General features: G+C 42.1%; 1 protein-coding gene across 2 annotated transcripts in view; it reads left to right on the plus strand.

Moving 5' to 3' along the window:
* The window catches only part of tnn (tenascin N), a 33,214-nt gene that overhangs the window by 8,610 nt on the left and 2,352 nt on the right, over positions 1-22,252 (plus strand). The window contains exons 5-18 of one of the 2 annotated variants that reach the window (XM_062405197.1): positions 3,329-3,459; positions 3,552-3,681; positions 6,339-6,521; positions 7,065-7,154; positions 12,853-13,116; positions 14,604-14,867; positions 14,992-15,255; positions 16,791-17,054; positions 19,397-19,524; positions 20,091-20,229; positions 20,357-20,508; positions 21,031-21,127; positions 21,248-21,412; positions 21,886-22,049. In XM_062405197.1, the coding sequence (XP_062261181.1) occupies positions 3,329-3,459; positions 3,552-3,681; positions 6,339-6,521; positions 7,065-7,154; positions 12,853-13,116; positions 14,604-14,867; positions 14,992-15,255; positions 16,791-17,054; positions 19,397-19,524; positions 20,091-20,229; positions 20,357-20,508; positions 21,031-21,127; positions 21,248-21,412; positions 21,886-22,049 (2,435 nt within the window). The remainder of the gene's footprint in view (positions 1-3,328; positions 3,460-3,551; positions 3,682-6,338; positions 6,522-7,064; positions 7,155-12,852; positions 13,117-14,603; positions 14,868-14,991; positions 15,256-16,790; positions 17,055-19,396; positions 19,525-20,090; positions 20,230-20,356; positions 20,509-21,030; positions 21,128-21,247; positions 21,413-21,885; positions 22,050-22,252) is intronic. The other variant, XM_062405198.1, reaches the window with a different exon arrangement.

Genomic DNA, 22,252 nt, shown 5'->3' on the forward strand with positions numbered 1-22,252 from the left:
CCGCAGCTTCATGTGTAGGTGCTGCTGAACGGAGTCCAACAGCAACAGTGGCAGCAGTCGACAGAGGAAAAGTCAGGGCGGAAGGGAAAGTGGGAGGCGAGAAAAAAAAAAAAGCCAATATGTTGATATGAGGTGTTAGTAATAGTGGAAGAAAGCAGTGGGAGAAGAGGAGAACCACAGCAGCACTGGTTCAGACATTCTTTGTTTCATGTGGCTTTTGGCCATTTCGACACCTGGATGATGGATGTCAGTTTGCTCCCTGGGGGATGACGGCAACATGACTCCCAAAGTGTGACTGAAGATATACCGTACACCCAGTATAGGGCAGTTCCAATGCAAGATGAGATAAGATCAACTTGCATGATCCCAGGCCAGGTAAATTAGCTTCTTACAGCAGCAGAGGGTCGAAATAAGGTCGACAAGGGAACATGTAAAAATGTATCCAATAGAGTAAAATAGGCAATACAATTAAATATAACACAAATATTTACATTACAGGCACTTTTCACAACAGATAAAGAAGACAAAGAAGCGTACTTGAGGAAAGTGATATTATGGTATACAATATGAATGGAAGTATAATGATGTTATGTGTATATGTGAACCAAGCTTCAATATTACTATTTATGTTCTTCAATCAAAGGCAAAACCCATGGCTTGGACGCTTAAATAAAGAAAATATGAATTTTCTTCATCCTTCAGATTATGGTGAAAAAGAGGATCATTTAGCAGCCACATCTGAAAATCTGGATAAAATGAATGTGGTAAATTCTTTAAAGCTACATCAACAAAATGTGGGAGCTTTGGGTTAAACGTTCTTATCGCACTTCCTGTAAGTTTCTGAAAGATGTTTACTTTCATCTATGGACATATTTAAAGAGATTGTGTTCATCATAATGTACTCTTTGATTTTTGTTCTTGACTCAGAACCGTATTTGGACATTTTTTCCGAGTTTCACATTTGAAAATATTTCAAACATGATGGGACTTTCATGTAATCTAATAGGATTTAGAGGAACTAAGAAATAAATGTAGTTTGAGTTCCCACCTCATAGATCCTGAAACACTTGCTATGTTTAGGGAAACCCATATTCTGAATGATCACTTAATTCAGAATAGGACAAGATTTTGACTATTGTGTTTAAATGAGTTGCTATTAGAATATTCCATTTGTTTTGCAGTTGATTTATTACAGATCGTAGTCTGCTTACCACTCATCATGTCTAACACACCATAATATATGGCCTTATTGCGACAGTTTTAAAACACTAATCTGAAATAGTTTAATGCGTGTGAAAAGTGTTTTGCAGTCAAAATATTGTTTCAGTCTCATTTTCCGTCTTCAAATTGTGTTTCACTCCATTTCAATCAAGGGAGACACAAACCATCACCTTTTCCGTTCTTCGTATGTTAATTTATTCACCCCAGCTGTTCCCGGAATATAACTTGAGGGTAAAGGCTGTCGATAGTTGCACCTCAAGTAGCACCAGGGGGCTATTAACTGATATGGAAAACAACTGCTACATTTGAGGGAAAACACCCAGCTTCCTGTCTATGCCGTGTGGAACAGTGTGTGAACCTGATGTGAATTCCATCCCTACCGAAGTGGTACCTGACTCCTTCACCACCCGTTTCACATTTTCGCCATTTGAAACATGCTGACAATTCTGTGTATGGTTTAATTCTCAGAATCTAACACCATGTACCATTTATTTCAATCTACCTCGCCCACAGATTGGTCTCGTTTCGGGAAAGCCTTCACTCCCCAACAGTGCTGACTTGCTGGTTTCGGTCTTTTGGCTGATTTTTTGTTATCGTACTCCCCTTTAGTTATATACCTTCTTGCCCCCTCACCATATTTTTTTTCCATCAACGGCACTGAAGCGTTCTGGCCTTGTTTAACCGCTGCAAAAAATATATTCTTTAAACTATTTCCATCTCAGGTTTGAAACCCTGATGTTCGCAAAGTTCATTACGTTTTGCCGGAGTGGTTCTTTCTAAATGGTGTAAGAGGAACAGGCAGGTGAAAGAGAAGGAGAGATCACTTCCAAGAGGCCATTGAGTTATGTTTTAACACTTTAAAGACTGACGGATGGCATTCAGTACAGCGCACACCACCAATCCGGCCCTGCAGTGGCTTTAAATTCAATCAAGCTGCTGATTTCACACATCAGACCTGCAGGTTGGATGATGAAAAGTTCTACCCTATGAAATCTTGTGAATTACTGTGACTGCCAAAGAAATTTGGTGACACCTGTTGCTGGAGGAGAAAGCAAATGGAGGTTAATTACGTCAAGTCACAGAATTCGGAGACGTTTCAATAAAGAAGTGAGGCCCTAATTGGTCTTTTTTCCATCATTCTGTGAGAAGCCGTGACTTGTTTTCATGCGACACCCGGCATGAGCCTGCGAGCTGCAGGGCACAGTGAAAGGAGTCGGCTACCTCTGTGAGAAGTTGGAGGTGAGCAGCTTGTCGCCTGCAGCTCCTCATCTTACGGCTCAGTTGTGGCAACTCCGTCTTGTTTCTCTGCTACCTGCAATTTGACAACCCAAAGATGAAATATCAAAACATTTGGGAAAATCATTGCGGTCTTGTTTTTGAGGTACATTTGTGATGAAAACGTAGGAAGACAACAACACATTGTGTTTTCTCTGACCACTTCAGAAAAAAATCTACCACCGCCCAGGCCGATGCGTCAGTCTGTTTATGAAACCACTTAAATTTATGTTTATTTTAATCTGCAGTAAACTGTACACAGTCTTAAATATCACTAAAAATGTCAGATCTTTAAATCAACATATCGATTTATTTGAGAAATTCATTAAAAAATCTTGCAATGTTGACAGTTAAAAGAAAAAATCTAAATCGAATCCTCACCAAATTTTAATTGGTTCTTCCCACCACACCAACAATTGTGGTAATCCATCCAGTAGTGTTAATGCAATCCTGCTGACAATCAAACAAACCAGTAAACAAACCAGTCAGAGTGGTGATATCACATCCTCCTTGGAAGAGGAAATCAATCCTAAATCCTGAATGGTGCCCAGATGCAAAGTCATGAATTTAAAATGAAGCCTCATTCACCTCAAACTAATGAGTGTAATCCAAGAAATACCAAAAATGTCTCGTGTGATGTAACTGTTCCGTCTTTGACAGAAAATTGTGTGTTCTTCGAGGATCAGGCAGCTCAAGCCACAAGCTGAGAAAATTGGCTTTCAAAGCTTTTAAGTAATGCGGAGACTGACGGATACAATTAAAGTAAAATGTTCTGCCAACTCCATTAAACATGATCTCTTTCTCTTTATCCACCTCTCTCTGTCTCCCTCAGTGTTGGGACCTCAGGGTCTGCGGTTGGTGCAGGTGACGGACGTCTCTCTCCTGGTCGAGTGGGAGTCAGTTCGTGGGGCAGAATATTACATTTTGACATATCATCCCAAAGGGGATGGAGCCATGGAGCAGGTACTTTCTCTTATCGCTCCTTATATGTCAGACAAAGGAAGGAGCATGGAGACACATTTTTAAACTTTTTTTTCCGACCCTCTTTATCCCAGGTGCGGATTCCCAACACAGAGAACTCCTACCTCATCACAGGCCTGACTCCTGGGGTCACTTACATTGTCCAGGTGTACGCAGTCATCAAAGAAATCCACAGTGACGCCGATAAGATCGTGGCTACAACAGGTGAGAGATCAGATCTGGAAAAAAACACACAATTAACATCATTAAACATGTGTTTCTTTTGATTAGATCAGCACTTTCCAAAATGAGTTTCATTGCTAATGAGGTGGAATTAGGCCATGTGTAGTTTCTGTGTTTCTGTGTTTCGTTTGGAAAGATGTGACCAGTTAAAGAATCAAGTAGCAGGGAGCCCAGGTATTGCCTGCAGGTCTGGAACATTTAGAGTAAGGTTTTACAGTTGGGGTCAAATGTGAGCACATGCATGATGAGCCGTGTAAACGCTTAATGTCAAGCACTTAAATGTTTTGCAGAAGGAGGCGTTGTAGCTTAAGGCACTTGATTATAGGGAAGAGGCCAAGGATGATGGGTCCAGTTCTACAAGAATGCAACAGTATGCAGGGCACCCTCAGCTTAAGGCATCATTATGCAACAATTTATCCTTTAAAGAGCAGCTTCAAAACAATTATGGCATTGTTATAGGAATTCGTTCAGCGGGTCCGACCTCCTGGGATGAACTAAGTGATTATCAGTGGCTTAGAAGGCCAAAATCAGGCCCAGCAAATTCAAGAGAAATGATTAAAAATTCTTAAAAAATAAAATATCCACCAAGGAAAATTTTAATATCAAGAAAATAAATGTTGTTTTTGTTCATGGTCCACAGATTCCAGCAGAATGAATCGGCACATGTGTCTGCAGAGGGCACTGTTGCTCAGTTCGAAGTTATATGGAGTTGCTTTAATGTTTTGGGCCTTCTGTTGAAATGTGACTGACGAACGTGTCATCACTGAATTGTGAGTGGCAAGTGGGGGTGTATTGATGCACTCGTTTAAACAGAGATGGAAACTTCATAGCTCTGATGCACTGTGTTGGTCTGCGCTGCTGCACTTAATGACTCAAATCAGACAACTTCATTCACACGTGTTTGCTAGTTGTCCAGCTGGTGTCACATGGATATTTTAGAACGGTTGATGAAGCCAAAGTCAAACACCGGCAGCAACAGAGCCCTCACAGCCGCAGGCACGAAGGCAGATCATGGAGACATCAGCAGTTTTACCATCAGCAAAGTCTTTGTAAAAGTTTGGCTATCAAGGCCGAGTTTAGCATTAACACACCAGCTCACTGCAGCTCCACCCAAGGCCCCAAACTCAGCATTCAGATGTGTCTCCTGAGGTGACGGTTGTTCGAGGACACGGGCGTCCTTCGCGCTCATAAAGTAGATTGTTGCTGAAAAGGAACGAAACGCTCTGTTCCATTACTACTTGACAATGTTTTGCAGCTGTGTTCGAGCTCAATCTAGTGATCGGGGGCTGCAACCGGGACCCTTCACACGTGGGCATTCATCACACATCCTTCAATTACCGTCCTTACGGTCTCGTTTCCTAATATAGAACATCCTAAAGTACTTTATTACACATGCCAAACGAATCAAAAACAGACACTATAGAATTGAGTATCATCAATTACACCTGATTACACCATAAACTGCAGAAATGTTGGCTCTGATTACAGAGAACACAACAGAGGACATGGATTACACACCATTTTGTGACCATGTGAGGTGACAAGTCGCCACAAACACTGACTTTGCATATTTAGACATAAACTCACATATGAACATTGCAATTACTTTTGTAAAATGTGTTTTGTTGCGTGTAGTTAAATACAAAAATATGTCTTGTTGTTCAATTGTTTTTCTAAAGGAGCAACGTACAAGCTGGAGCTTGTCATTACCAACTGATTCATTAGGAGTAAGCTGTAAAAGTTTGTCAACCAATACATTTTAAAGTAATTACAGGGAAATGGGTCCACAGATGTGTTCTATGGTAATTGTACCTCACAGATGTGGTCGGACACAGATGTGACGTTGGTAGGCGTGAGACAGACAGCCGGACAGAGCAGGGACCGAGTTTGACTCTATGTGTGGTTAGCCTGGTTAGCCATGGAAAACCTTACTGAGTCGGCCATTCCTGTACGGGCATGAGAAAACAGGCCATCATCTGGATCTTGGTTTTGTGAGTATCAGCCAGCATGAGGCAGTGATTTCACTGAGCTCATAGTTTTCAACTTCAAACGATGATCTATTTCAAAAGAGGGTTTAAGTGAATGTTCTCTTTTCCCTTTAGGAAAACACAGTAACTGACAGTTTCTGTCTTAAAAACTGAACCCTTTTCATTTGGTACCATTTGTTTTCTTTTGATCGTTCATATGATTCTGTCTTTTTTCACCATGCTCAAATCCTGACGGCCCTGAACCCCTTATCATGTAGGATCTGCAAGTACACAGTGCTTACATGACTGAGAGCCATGCTCCACTACTGTGTATGTTTACAATGAAAACATGAATCTTTCCTGTCATTCTAGTGTTGTAGTAGAATGACGTCATTTTACCCAAGAGATGACTTTCATTTTTACAGCAGGACAAAATAAAAATACTTTCATATGTTGGTTTTCTGGGTCAATAAATGGCCAAAAGGCAAATTCCTGCTCTGCTGCTGCTCTTGGAAGGTCACATTAACGTGGGGTAGGGATTCATCGTCTTGCTCAAGGGCATGTGGGAGCAGAACAGATGCTTGTGATTACGTTAATGCAGGTTTTGCAGTTTGAGGCTCACGTCTTTCCATCCAGATCCAACTTGTTGTCCACTGCTTGTATCCTTCACAGATGTCTCGGCCATCGATGATATTCAGGTTCTTGGCCAGACAGAAGCGTCTATCCAGGTGGACTGGAAGAACCCACCAGCCGGAGTGGATCACTTCAGGCTCACACACACTGACCCGGAGGGACAGGAGGAGGAGCTGAATGTACAGAGCAGCCAGGAGGCACGCACCAAACACACTATAGTTGGTAGGTCTAGTCACCGGGCAAACACAGTTTATACTGAAGACATCCTCTGTTTGTTTTAATGACATATGTGGTTTGCTCTCTGGATATGTAATTACAAAATACATGTATGAATTACAAATATGTCATACTTGCTGAACATTATAAAACTAGAATTCAGTATACTCCATATTCCTCCGCCAAGGCCCAACTGTACACTATGAAACCACATTTAGATTGAGTAGATACAGATTATTATTTTTGACCACACATTCACAAATATCAGTTCACTAGACGTACACATTTATTTGCAAAAAGCCACCTCTCCACAAAAAGTAATTTGTTATAGCCCTAACCCTGTTTTTTTTCGCACAATCCTGCTAATAAACCAACAAAAACAATCATATACATAACTTCCATGGCGGAGGTAGAAAAGAAGAAACATGTTTCTTTCTTATCCTTTTAGTAATTTTGTTACCCTTCAAATTTACAACCACATGTGTCAAGCATCAATTTTCTTACATCTTATCCAGTTTCGTAAAGTTTGATAAAGGTGTCTTTGTGCAGGTCTGTATCCAGGAACCGAGTACCTGATCTCAGTGCAGGCCATCAATGGAAAAACTGAGGGGAAAACGTCTTCTGTCACCGGGACCACAGGTCAGTTACAAAGCATCAGCACTCGAGAGTTATTGAAGATAATGTGGCTCTTCAGTTATTATCAGAAACAGACTGCCGCTTCTGCCGTGCCGAAATTACACCGTGAGTAGATTCGTGCCTCGACTGGCAGCGTCTCAACGTAGAGGACACTTAAAATGAACACTTGAAGTGATGGATCAGCCACTTGTGAACATGTCCATATTCCACTTAGTTGTGCAGCATCAGAGGCAGCTCTTATAGTTCTTTTCAAGGCACCTATAATTCACCAGTGGTCAGAAGCTAATAGGAAAAACACCTCATCTGTCACACATAGAGTGCTGCTGCCGGTATTACCTTCCACACACGCAGCCAATGACAACAGCATAATAAATGCAGCCAGGGAGAGACACAATTATGGGTTGATAATGGACGGCTGGAATTCACAGTCTAATACTCTGGCCTGTTTCCAATGGCTGTGGTGAGCACGGCCACCGAGGGGAAACGTGATATGAGCGGTGTAACGACTACAAGATGCTCCCCGAGGGCTGAGGTGAGATGGTTCCTGATTTCCAAAGTGCGTCTGGCAATATCGGATTTCTGTGTTCTGCGTTTTGCGTTTTGCGAATTTTTAAGACGTGAGGAGGAATTAATTTTACAGCCTCTCTTTGACAGTTGGTCTTGACTTGACTTGGAGCTTTTGTTTCAGTGACTGTCACACGGTCCCAACACACACACACAGTTGCTCCCATTATTCTGCTCATTTTGTGCTTTGTTTTTTGCTGCTTTTCTCCAATCGTGCGCTTTCCTTTCTTTTTTCCTCTTCTCCCTCCTATTTAGCGGTTCAGAAGCAGTCTCCAGGTTGATGGCTCTTCATCTTTAAAGCCCTGAGGCAGACAATTTAATGGTTTTTAGTTTTAGTCATCAGTATTTGCCGGGTGTTTTCGGGACTCACCTCTCTTCTTTCTGAGCCTGTCAGGTGCTCGAGGGGCCCTGTCATTGCTAATCTCCTCTCCCTCTGAGTGTGCCACCTAATTGCAGGTGCTTGTGAATGTGCTAATCTACCCCAGACAGACGGTCGGCTTGTCTCCACGCTGCAGTGCTTCATTTTTAAGGTGAAGCAGGCAATAAGGCTTGGAGCTGTTTGAGGAGGATAGCCCTCAGCTGGGCATGTGTTGGTTTCATGAAGACAGACCTGGCACAATGGAGAGCGGAGGAGTCACCCACTCTCTCACCCACTATCTCTGCCGTTAGCATTGGGCCGGCGAGGCTCTAATATGTGAGAGATAAGAAGAACTTTTACACAGGAAATATGGGAAAATACAGGGAAGAGATGACGCCGATTGTTGTGGTCAGAGAAGTTGTTCCACGATTGGGGGGGCAGCTCTCCCCAGGGGAGGACTGCAGAGCCTCTGTACAGGGGCTGTGGATGACCAGGGATAATAAGTGAGTCAGTATCAGTTCAATGATGGATTTATAGAGAAAATAAACAGAATGCTACAACCATGCTGATCTTAACTTCTCTCCAATTTATCTTGGATCCTTTTTTATTTGTTGTTCTGCTGTCATTGTCAGTAATTGATTAAACGAACTAAACTGTGGGGTTAGGAGAGGGGGAACCTTTTTCGGGCATGCATAACAAAAGTTTACAGTATGACATTTTGGTAAAAAATAGGAATCAGTGTAAATCAAGAATGATGGCGCCAATCAGGGACACAATATAATACAAAATCAAGATATTTATAAGAAATGTATAAGGCAGGTCAGAAAACCATCACTAAGAGGCAGTAGCAGCAGGTAATGCATTACTGTGCAGCTACTGTTAGATGAAAGGGAGCTTTATCCTCCAGGGCTACAGCTGACTTCACTCTCATTCTTTTCCTTTTTTATTTTGATTTCAGCTCCTTTCACACTTCACTGTTACAAGCTCACAGTTATATCGGTATCTGTTTTGAATGATACTACTGTTGTTCATACTGTGCCATGACCCTTCCATATTGATCTAAATTCCACCGTGTATATGACTCTTAACTATTTTTTCAAAGAATGACAAATAAACACAAGTTTAATTAATTTATCTCATCTGCGCAAGAAGGCAGCTCCGATGTTTTGAAAGTGCTTTGAATGGTGCTGCCGGATATATTCGTCTTGCAGCTTGTGACTGAATTTAACATTTATGGCTGATTTCCTCGTGTTTATTCAGTGTTGCTTCATAGATCATCTTCTGTCTGTGGCGGTCTTATGTCTGTATGTCAATATGAAAATGATTAAATGACTGGAGACAGCCACGGAAACACCAGAATCAAAGGAAGTCTCTGTTCGGAGCAGAGGTTTCACAGTGGCTGACCTGCCAGAAGATTATATGGGGTTTAAACTCAACACGCTACGGCTGCTTCTGCCGCTTCAAATTCAATTAAGACACCACCGAGGCCCGTAAAACCAGGAGCAGATGGGCTGGACTCGGGCAGAGACAGGGAATGTGGCGACCCGATGTTATCTGGACACATTTTAGCACCTGATGTGGTCCAGTGGGAGCTCCATGTCCGCACTGGCTCGGACATGAGACGTTTTCTGAGCCAGCTCCACTTAGTAGATGCTGGAAAGAATTTGAAACTTGAAATGGCACTCACTTTGTCGGTTGCAATAAGTTATTCATTAAGGCACATTAATAAGGAATGGCTTTGATTATTGACGATTTGACGATGTTCCAAAGGAGCTATTCATATCATGTTTGTGTTCCTCTAGATGTGGGCAATAAAGTAAAAGGAGTAATTTCTGTCTCAAAGAATAACGAGCTGCTTACAGTTCACATCGAAAAACACAGGAAAAAAGCCTGAAGCCGGGGGACTCCTGCTCGAAACATAAGTTACAAGTGACAGCTTCCAAAAGACATGGCACCTTATTGACACATATTTTCCCTCGGTTCCATCCTGAGACATGCATGGACGTATGGCTGCGGCTGCACAGCGAGGCCGTGAAGCTGCGAGGCTGTAAACGATGAGAGATGGCCTGTTACTCTGCGCTTTGTGGTCGATGCCTCTGCCGAACATGCCACCCATAATGGATAAGCTGTTTTCCAAATGGCTGAAGCCGCGGCTCGCGTTGTGTAGCCCGGTAGCTGCTGTCGCTCTGCAGCTAGTGGGGTAGAACGTCTGGGGTAAGTCCATCCATCATAGACTGTAACTTCAGAGCAAATGTGGGCTCCCTCAGAAAGGAGCAGTGCTCGGGAAAAAAAAAAGAATCAAATAACATATAGAGACTGTCAGGCAGCAGAGTTATATCGCCTGTAAGAGCCAAAGGAACAGTGCTCCTTTGTTCAGAGGGCGACAACGTAACATCAGAGAGGGAGAAGGAGGCCTGTGCTCTGCAGGAGAACAAGGCAAAGTTAAATTCAAGCTTCAGTCAGATGGTTTCAAATCAAATATATGAGATTACGTTGAAATGAGAAACCACTTAAACTGAATATCACAAACAAAACTAGACAGTAAAAGATGAAACTACAGGGAGTTCCACTTCTGTAAACTGTAGCAATTTTTTTTTAAATAAAATAACTCGAAGAGGAGCGCATACCCTCACCTAGAACCCAACAGTGCCCTTAAATTCCATCTATAAACTCTGTCCACTGTAATTTATGTATTGCTGACAACTAACCTACAAGTAAACAAATGCAGATGAATACATAATCTCTTTAGAAGAAGTCACAATATTTCTAGTTTATGGCAATACTGAATCAAGGGTTGTTCTCCAGAAAGATCTCACTGAAATCTACACAAAAGGGACCCACAACAAATAGCTTCAAAATTACTAGACAACCAAAAAGAGACTCTGAACAACCACATTTATAATCTCTTGCACTGTCTGTGCCTCGGAGCCCATTATATTAAAAATGCAGATTTGGAAGTGTTTGTTGTAATGACAAAACATTTACAGTCAGCATGTCACACAACAGAAACTAACTGCTGTTGATTTGTCTTGATGTCCTGTTGCACATTTTCTGCAACAGAGAGAAACTGGAACAAACATTCAAACATTCCAGTAAATGTTTGTTTGTTATCCACATGAATGAAGTACCAAGTGAGCATTCTGACTCCATCCTTGACATTGCTCGCTTCAGGTACATGTTTTGCCGAGGAAGCGCTGAAAAATGCTTCAGTTATAAATTCTTTCAGTGGTTCAGCTCGAGACAGACGGCGGAGCTGTGCAGCCGCAAGGACAGAAAAGTGACAGCAGGAGAAAAAGAAAGGGAAGAGACAAAGTTGGGGAGAACTGAAGGATACTGTGGAAACCACAAAGGCACAATCGCCCTGAGCGGCACCATTAACTGCATATCATTCCCCAACTTTTTCCCCTTTAGTTCTATATTATATGAAACAATGGCCTGAAAAAAGGTGCATCATCAGTCAGTTTCCCTGACGACTCGGCACTGACACAAGACTGACCTCGGCTGAGCCGCCGCCACAGAGGGAATCGTCCGAAATGATGATTGCTTTTACATCTCCCTTCACTTCCTCTCTGTCTGTCTCTTTTATTTTTTCCCCCCTCTCTCTTCATGTTCACTGAGATTCCTTCCCATCCACACGCATCATGCGTACCAACTTGTACCTTCCAAATGTCTCCTGGGACTTTGAAGCACTGACTCCACGAACCTGACCACTGGCTTGTGATGTTTCCATGAAGAGCTCTTTCTCTGGATTATTACAAATTCTGCTTTGTTGAACGTTTGTAAAAAAAGTAAACTCGGGATAACAAGCTGGCATGAAGTTATATCAGTACTCACAAGCTGCCTTGGCTGATTCTTACTCTACTGCTTCCTCCACTGACATCAGCTCAATGCATTTGTGGTAAAGACAAACCCACAGAGGGTGATTTACACCATTGTCATGTTAACCCTCAGCCCCAAGCAGTTCAAACGAAATACAACCCTGATTTTGTTGAGACTGTCCTCCCTGAAAAAACAATGCTTTCAGGAAGGGACCCTAAATTACACACCAAGGTTATTTATTCAAATACATTCAAGTTTTCCCCCAATCATTGTAGTCACGAGTGTTACTCTCTAAGCATAGTACTACTAAACATAATAGTGTGGAAATATATCTAAATATATCATCATTTTGTCTCCTACTAATAAAACAACAATCAATTCATTTCATTGTAGAATTACCATCATCTTAACATATCCATGGCAGAACTATTTGTACTGCTTCAGGTTTTTTGTTTTCAGCTCTCTCCATTGGATTGTTTCATGGTTTGTTTGTCTGTAAGCATAATCTGGGGCCACTTCAGGCAATGATGCTGCACTTCTCGCCTTTAAAAAATGATATGAGCCTACAGTGGCCCACTTGTAAAATAGTAAATGTGCCCAAAGAAATCCGAAAACCAAACATTATTGGCAAACATGCAGTGTATTATTGGCAAGCAATTAGGTATTGCTAAGGCTAACTTGTTGCCCATTTCTTGCAAGAAAAAGGATTGGACCGACCAAGTGCCATCATTCCACTATAGTGGGCCGGATGAACTCTGTGCAGATCCAGATCAAGGGAGTGGATCCAGGATTTTGTTATCACTTTCTTTAACATTGGTATGGGACCTGATATGAATGTGTGAAATTTGGTGGAGCTGCTTTTTGTAGCCTTGACGTAATGGACGAATCATCTTCACAACCCTTTAATTCGTCTGATTGTTTTGTGTTCTTTCTCATCTCTGATTTGTTTATCTCCTCCAGACATCGATGATCCGGCCAACCTCGTCACCACCCAGGTAACAGAGGATACTGCAACGGTTTCCTGGGATCGAGTCCAGGCAGAAATCGAGGGCTACATGCTGAGCTACACCTCCGCTGATGGCTCCAGCCCGGAGATCCCCGTAGGCCGTGACAGCACCTCGTACAGGCTGGTTGGCCTGAGGCCGGGAGTCGTCCACACAGTCTACATCTGGGCCTTCAGGGGAGACAAAGTCAGCAGGAAGAGTTCGACTGAGGCTGAAACAGGTGAACTCAGAACAGAACCCGGGTTCATGACAGGAGCGATTGATTTGAGTCTTTTATGCAGGTAAATGCTGGAAAGTCTGTTCAAACGCTCCCCTTGATAACAAAAGGTAAACTACTAAAGCATCTTCGTTTTGAAGATGAGGGAAAACATTCTCACTTTCGTCTGCACAACGATCTGTGACACTCAGGTTACTCAGTTCCCAGGCAATGGCGGTTGTTTTCTTTAATCCTTTTAGCCTAAGAACAGAGGGAGTTTGAGATTTAAAAGTTTCTTTAAAGCTCCATTGTGCAAGTTGTTCTCTTTCCTTGTTGAGCAATGCAGCAATAATTTCCCTTACATTTTTTGAGTGATTTCTGTACAATTTTCTTGTCTTTTTTTCTTTGCATTTGCAAGAGGTGAAAAACATCATTGACATTTTACACTTCACACACTCAGCCCTCGTTACCTAACTGCGAAGGGGGAGGCTCTCACTGAAGAAGGCTGTGTGTGTAATTAGGTTGGACACCTCATTTAAAGGCAGCTTTAGTTTAGCCCGGGGCAGGATGTCCACACGAAATGTGAGACGAGCCAATCTCCACAAAGCCAGCTTTCTCTGTTTCTCCTATGTTGTGCTATCTCTTAATCTGCTTGTTGTGAAGGTTAACAGCTGTTGCTGTCTGCTTGAATTTATGTTTTGGAGGAAATGCTGCAGGAGAACAGGTTTGAGTAGTGACTGGCATTTACCTAAAACTTTACAGACTTTTACAAACTTAACGGTGAAGGAAGAGATATCATTCACATCTGCACCTTTTAAATACCAACAGGACTTAATGTCAGTGCTTTTTTATATGGCCAAGAATAATTATCAATAGAACCTAAAAAAGAATTTCACTATTGCGTTTTGCAGTGTTACTCTTTTCATATATTTATAAACAATTCCTAATCTTTTTTTCCAACCATATTCATATTTTTCTTGTCTGGTTCTTTTTGACGAGCAAAGCAGACACTTTGGTCCCAATAACCTCCCTCATACATCAAACAACAGGAGGCAACTATCTGAAGTGGCCTGGAAGTCAATCTTGCAGACTGATCTTGAAACTGTTGTGCGCAGATGTTTTAACACACCTCATAATAGAATCCTAGTACCTCTGCATAAAAGCTTAAATACATTAGCGTAGTGATATGATGTCAAACTCGAACGAGGAACAGAATATTTGATTCATAGTATATTTTCCGAATAAAAAATTTAATACTGAAACAATGGATTTAAATTAAAATATATTTTTTTAGAAATAAACCCCAAAGTTTGCACAATGAGTAAAGTCCAAAGACTAAAAACAATCAAACCTCATCTCTCAGTCTCATCCAAGTTTGACATCTTCTCCAGACTTTCTAATGCCTGACTGCAGGTTATGTGTACAAGGTAACTTCACACTGCTGGTTTGCCTCAGTCTTGTGTAGTGTCTGAATGCATAATCATCTTTACTTACCATGTCTTCCCACGCAGAGCTGGATGGCCCTACTAACGTCTTGGCCCGGGATGAGACAGAGTCCAGTTTCAGGGTGTCCTGGGATCACACTCAGGCAGAAGTCGAAGGCTACGTCCTCACTTACAGCTCCTCTGAGGGCCCAAGCGCAGAAATCCCACTTGGATCCGACAGGAACTCTCACATGCTGACTGGCCTGAGGCCCGGCGTCCTCTACACCGTCTACATCTGGGCGGTCATGGGGGGGAAAGTCAGCAGGAAGATCTCAACACAGGCTGTGACAGGTCTCAGATCTACAACTTGTTATCCAAATCCAAAACATTTAGTTACTCGCCTGTCATCTGTGTCTATGTGATGAAGCATGTGACCAGTAGCGTATTAATATCCTCCACTAACCTCTTCCTCCAGAACTGGACGCTCCCGCTAACCTCTTAGCCCGAGATGAGACAGAGTCCAGCTTCAGCGTGTCCTGGGATCCGGTCCAGGCAGAGATCGATGGCTACGTTCTAACCCACAGCTCCTCTGAAGGATCTAGTGGGGAGATCCCAGTCGGGCCTGATAGAACCTCTCACAGTCTGACTGGCTTGAGGCCGGGAGTTATCTACACTGTGTACGTCTGGGCTGTCAAGGGGAACAAAGCCAGCAGGAAGACCTCCACGCAATCGGAGACAGGTGTCAAACATATATATATATTTGTTGAACAGAAATGACCTGATCTTTAAACCCCAAAAGAAAAAGGTGGTTCTCACATGGTAGACCGATTAGAATCTGTTTGTGTGTGTGAGCATCTTTCTGATGAATTACGACCTCAGTTTATCCATCCACTTGCCAACAGCTAATTCGGGTCAAAAGAAGCAAAGCAACCTTGATGTACTTTTTCCCAATAACTTACTTGAGGTCTTCCTGAGTTGTCTCACACCAGCTCAGAGGTGTAATCCGTCCACCATGTCCTGGGACCCTGCGGTCTCCTGTCATTCAATCATACCTGGAGCCTAAAGAGGCCTTCAGGGACAGTCTCTCCAACCAGACCAATCAACTCTTCAATCTGTCAAGCAGACTGATTTCAGTCCACATGTCAGGGTATTCACCTCGGCCTCTGGTGTCCAACGGTCTGATTATTTCAGTCACAGATTGTGATAACGGATGAAGGATGGATTGAAGACAGGAAACCATCCAGACCTTTGGAAAAGCTCTCTGCTCACGAGAATGATCTGATATGATATCTTCATTTATACAAAAAGTTCCAGACATTTTGTCTGCTGCATTTCTTACTCTAACTATTGTGTAAAATCTGAAGTATGGATCTATTGCTTGGTGTTGATATTTCCTCATCTGAATTGGAAATGGCAAACTTTTGAAGAGATGGGAATTGACCTGCAAAGTCTCAGGACATCCTTCTTGAATGCAGGTCTCCCCCTTAAGTTTCTTTGGTTTCCACAATCTGAAGCATTCTTCATCTTCTGACCACAACTCTGTGGAGCGGCTAAGATTTGAGACAAGAAATTAAGGATCTGACACATTTTCGGCAAACTCACAAGGCAAAATATTTTAATGCGATCAGATTTCTCCCTGAAACTTGTAGAATCACAGACTGTGGACCAGCTGGTATCGGTGGATAAACCTCCTGAATACGATAAAACCAGAGTCAATAAGTGTAGATTCAAAGCAAACTCCTGTGTCCTGAGGCGAGGTCTACAATATTTAATCAGTACTTCTCGACCTCAAACACAACCGTAATCCAACTTCACAGGTAGCTCTCCCAACTCCCAGCATTTCTGGCTGAGCTCCTCAATTCCCAGCCACATGCCTCTCTGGTATCAGGAATGGTCTCATAGCTCCCAGTTGGCTTGGCTTCAGCTGTATATGACTTCATTTAGGATTTTATGTTTCTATGAATCTCTTTGGCCCAGAAAGACAATTAATCTTAATCAATTAATCTGACAATGAGTCTTTCTTTAAACCAAATATGTGGTTTTAATAATGGCAAAATAATAACAGATCAAGAGACCGCATGTCATTTACACCAAATAAACTCAAGTTCCTGCTTCTGATACAGATTTTTTTTTTATTTAAAATGATTTACATAATCAGAAATAAAATTTTACTTACAGTCATGTAACTAAAATCTGTCAATGCATGCTTAACAGTTTAATTTGTACTTTCTGCTCACCAGTTTATTAACTACCTCCACTAACATCTCCCTCCAGACTTCGACGCTCCCGCTAACCTCTTAGCTCGAGACGAGACAGAGTCCAGCTTCAACATATCCTGGGATCAGGTCCAGGCACAAATTGATGGCTACATCCTCACCTACAGTTCCTCTGAGGGCTCTAGTGGAGAAATCCCAGTCGGGCCTGACAGTATCTCTTACACGCTGACTGGCCTGAGACCTGCAGTTCTCTATACGGTCTACGTCTGGGCTTTCAAGGGAGGAAAAGTCAGTAGGAAGATCTCAACCAAAGCTGAGACAGGTTAATATACTTTGAACTGACAGAGTTGGTTGCCTACATTTTTTTTGTCTTTTTATCAAATATGACTTCATCAACCGATCAATATACAAACAACAGGCTTTATATGTAGATAAGATAACTTCCCTTATGCTGAAATTATTATTGTGGTCTGGACTGCTTTCTAGTTTATGATGCACAGTCCAAACATCAAAAAGTGACCAAAAGATGCCAAACTGGTCAATTTGAGAATGGCCTTTCTTTTGTATTCTACCAATCATTAACTTAAAATCGACATACATTGAAATTCAGAAAAACACCTTATGACATCCAGGAGTCTGGATTTTTATTTACAGACATAGTGTATCATTTTTATCAAAGCTGCAAATGTGTTAGTTTAGGTCCGGTCGTTTTAAAAAAAACACTCTAAATGAGTTTTACATGGGGGTCAAAGTATAAATATTTTCACAAAATTCTTTATTTAAGGTCCTTGTTGTAAAATATCTATCTTTGACCTGATGAGTTATCATCAAATGATTCCTGAGTTTCAGCGGCCTCCCCTCGAGGGTAAAAAATGATCCGTATCAGATAAAGTTAACATACAAGATTTTAAATATAATGAATATTGTTTAATTGAATATAGGGATTAATGTGGTTAATTGTGGTGAAGATGACCTAAGTGACGGGAAAATTAGTGATGTGACCATGCAGGGTGAATCAGGAGACAGGGAATAAATCTTAGTCAGTTTGAACAGATCCTTGTATCAGGTTTGAGACTATTTTCGTAAAATGTAACTCAACAGCAACTCGAGCTTCTGTAATTGTTTAGCGTTCACTTCAAAACAGCCGTCACTATCCAAAACACTGATTAAATCCAAGAGTGAGGGTGTACCACATCTAAAAACCAAAACGTACTAGGGTATTGACTGACTGTCTTTGATTAATGCGCACTAGAGGGCAATCCATAAAGCCGTGTGTCATGTGATGTTTGATTTATTAACTTAGAATTTTCTTTCAAAGTCACAATGTGTTTACTTTCCACTTGTAAACTACCACGAAGCACCAAATCTCCAGCGCTGACAGGAAATGCCTCCCACCGGCCGAGCCAGGTCTCTGGGTATCCCTCGTACCTCAGTGTGGGGCTGAAGCAGCAGCGGCAGCGCATGGTGAACAGAATACAACAGGGGGATCTTTGTACGAGCCAGATGAGCCGTAAAATCCCCTTCTTTCAATTAGGCAGCAAATGGCCGAGTTTTGGATTATAAACTTGTTTGTCGTGATTCACTGGAAACCGTCGCTGGCTGCAGACCAACTGGGTTCAGATAGGAAACCCACTGTGTCAGGAAGAAATCATCTGGGATGCAATAAAACGTGTGCTATTACATTTGTGACTTTATTGTACCATGTCAGTCGGGTTCCGTTGACATTTTCAGCAGCATCGCTTCGCACTAATGACACCAGTGGTACAACTAAAATGTGTTTCTGCCCACAGTGTTTTGTCTATCGTGATTCAATTACCTGGAAAGCTGTTTAATTTCTCTTCAGTAATTTGTGACAGTCAAACTCCCAATAGGAGAATAAAAGTAAAGGGTGTAATGTTTTTAGCAGAAGAGCAATAACAGTGCGAATCTTGATTTGAATTAATAATGGACTGTTTGACACGCACCTTTTCTAATTTCCCGAACCACGGGAGTTAAAGTCTCCCGCTGCTGCAGCAGGCGACTCTGTGTACGGCAGATTGTTTCAGCATCTGGTTCGGTTCAAACCTCCACAGCGGAAAACTGTCAAGTTTGTGGAGGAAGATTGTAACGCTGCAGGAGGACGGTCTTCGTCTCTGGTGAAAATATTTACTATCAAATGCATTTAACTGGATTTAGACTCATGAAGGGAATAAGAAATGACAGGTATTTGTTAGCATGTGGAAAAACGTTATTTTTCATATGAGTAGGAGATGGGTATGAAAAGATGAGCAATCTCGGGTTAGTCTCAGCTGTCAAATGTCACTGGAACATACATTCACGTGATAAGAACTGCCTACACTGACATAAACCATCTTGTTTTGACTTTTTAGTCTGGTGCATGACCCATCCATTAACACAGGAGAGGTGGGATGAATGATCAGTGCTGCAGTCAGCCACCAGGTGGCAACAAGATGCTTTGGCTTCACTTTTAGGGGGGTTTGTTTATGTTGTTTGAATTCAGTCTACTCACAGTTTGTACTAAAACACCTATAAATGTATGAAATCACTAAAAACAATACTAAAAACTCCTTCAAGTCTAAACACCACCACCTGAATCCCAAAGAAGCATTGAAGAAATTAATCTTCTTGTGATTTAATGCTCTCTGATTATCCTCCTATTCACAGATCTCGATGCCCCCAAGGACCTGAAGGCCAATGATGTGACACTGGACTCTGCCTCTTTGACCTGGATTCCTCCTCTGGCGGACATAGAGGGTTACATCCTCACCTACAGAGACGAGGAAAGCAGCATGGTGAGCCATGTTCAACACACCCACACATATTTTGTCATCTGAACAGAAACCAAACTGCGCCAAAGGGTATTCAGATACAAACATAGGCTATAGAACTGAAATTGTTACCCTTAAAATTTATAATAAATCCTCATATCCTATACATTTCAAAGTACATATGGAAAATGTTCTCCATTGGGTAAAAGCTGTTTTACTGTATATTTGCTTGAACTGTCCTTTAACAAAAGGGGGGTAGTGATGTATAAGATTTAGGCCCTGTCTTATGTAAATATTCAACGTGGAAATCTGTTTATTCAACATTTAAATAAGGCATTAATCATCAAATGCATTTTGAATCTAATCTCTGTGGAACGCTGACCCCTTGTGGCCAAAAATAATACTCATGCAGAAGTAATGTAAAGCACATGGATGAAGTGAATTAAGTTCTATCTTCATACTTCACAAGAATTCAGTCGAACTGTGGACTTTTTTATTTCCCCATATATGGAGCATCTACATTATGTGAGACTATTGCATCATATGACACTGAGGCTCAGTAAAGTTCATTTGTGTCACTTTGTGGTCAGATTGTTGAAAAGCAGCTGGGAGCCAGCGTGAGCAGTTTTGCTGTGTCCAGTCTGGAGACGGGGAAGAGATACATCGTCACCCTCATTGCCTACAGAGGCAGCAGGAGGAGTAAGGTGGTGGAGACGATCTTCAAAACAGGTCTGTGCTCACCGACTCAGACGTTATTGATGCTCTTCACTGTCCTGATGTTTCATTTTTCTTTACTGAAACACATGATCTCTCTGCTATTGAGTGTTGTGTTCACATCCCATCTTCCTCCCTGTAGTCGGCCTCGTTTACCCCTTCCCCATGGACTGCGTTCAGATCATGAAGAACGGAAATAAGAAAAGCGGAATCTACACCATCTTTATTAACAACAACCGCTCCAAACCAATTGAGGTCTTCTGTGACATGGACACCGACGGAGGCGGCTGGCTGGTACAAATTACTGAGCACCTTCAGGACTATAATTATGGGGAAAAAAATATAGATATACCTCAAACATTTTTCAGAATATTGACCCTAGCGCTAACCCTAAAAGGTTTTTCATGAGTTATATGGGATTTTATATGTGCAAATATTAAAGGAACCTATAGAAACAGCTGTATAATATCTTTTGAGTCCCCCAACCTTGGAAATGCAATCCTAAATTGCTGGAGCAACTTATAAACATAGTAACTGACAGTTCAGTTAAGTTGAATTTAATCAGGTTGGTCTCACTGAGAGATTTCAATGACTTTTTCTATATCGACCTGCAGGAGTCAATCATTATCAGCAAATAAATACAAAACAACTAAACGTAACACGAAGACTCAATTACAACCATTGAAAACGAATCACAAGAAACATCAGATAACATCAGTGATTTAAAAATCACCAAGGGGAATGTAAGACTGGAGTTAAGGGACAGATTGCAGCTTATTCCTTTTAAAGGCAAAACAACCTGTTTGCTGTGTCCAGATGCTGCAGCGCCGTACAACTGGCAAGCTGGACTTCCTGAAACGCTGGAGGCAGTACATCGCAGGCTTTGGCAACATGACGGACGAGTTCTGGATCGGTGAGTGCACTGATGATCCCAGGGTGTTTTTTTCTGCAGACACTGAAAGGTGCATATATTTGAACAGTAAAGGAGTGTTTGCCTCTCCCCTTCATATTCTCTTTTGTCTGTTCCCCTCAGGCCTGGATAAGATATACGAGCTCACCAACACTCCGACTCAGTACGAGCTGCGATTCGACCTGGGCCTGGGCTCAGAGAGGGTCTATGCTGTGTATGACAACTTTAAGATCGCTGATGTCAAGCAGAAGTTCAAACTCACCATCGGCACATACAGCGGGACAGCAGGTGGGTCGAAAAGTCTGTTTCAACGTGATAGGCTGAGACTGAGCAGGGGACACGTGCAGCTTTTCACATTTTCTCCCTGACACTTCACTGAAATAGGAGTTATAGAAGAAGAAGAGAGGCCAGGGGTGGCAATGAGACAGATAGAGCTGGGAGTAAAAGGGGTTTCAGGCATCAGGCACCCCGCCGTTCGGTTCTGTGGGGTGCTGTAAAAACAAATACCCTACCCACAGTTGGTGGGATATTTGTTTCAGGAACCTATATTCAGTCAGTGATAGACAGTAGCTATATAGTAAAGTTGGTATCCAAAGAAGGCAGTGTCTGCATGATAAAGTGCGACACTCAACAGTGTGCTGAAACAACATATTCTGTTCTTCTCTGTTTCTGAAATGTTGTTAAAGTATTAAGCAAGTCTAAAGTCGGTTTTATCAAGTTTTAATTTAACTATGCTTAATATGAATGTTGATAATCCCCAGGTGACGCCATGACCTACCACCAAGGCCGAGCCTGGACCACTATCGACGCGGATAATGACATCTCTCTGGGTAACTGCGCCTTGACCCACCGCGGCGCCTGGTGGTACCAAAACTGTCACCTGGCCAACCTGAACGGCAAATGGGGAGACAGCAGACACAGTTTGGTGAGTGAGCAGGGAGGCAGCTCTGCATTTGACAAGCTTTGGTTTTTGGTTGGCTCGTGAATGCAAAATGCAATTTGTTCTCCTGAGGTTCCACCCGGTCAGGACTAAAGTTACCGGTGTGGGTTTGAAAATGGGTTTTGTAAAGAATTTGAAATTTGAGATGTGAAAAAGAGCCAATTAGTAGAGTGAATCTATCGCCAGCT

The sequence above is a fragment of the Platichthys flesus genome, chromosome 14 (genome assembly GCF_949316205.1).
Source record: "Platichthys flesus chromosome 14, fPlaFle2.1, whole genome shotgun sequence".
Classification (NCBI taxonomy): Eukaryota; Metazoa; Chordata; class Actinopteri; order Pleuronectiformes; family Pleuronectidae; genus Platichthys; species Platichthys flesus.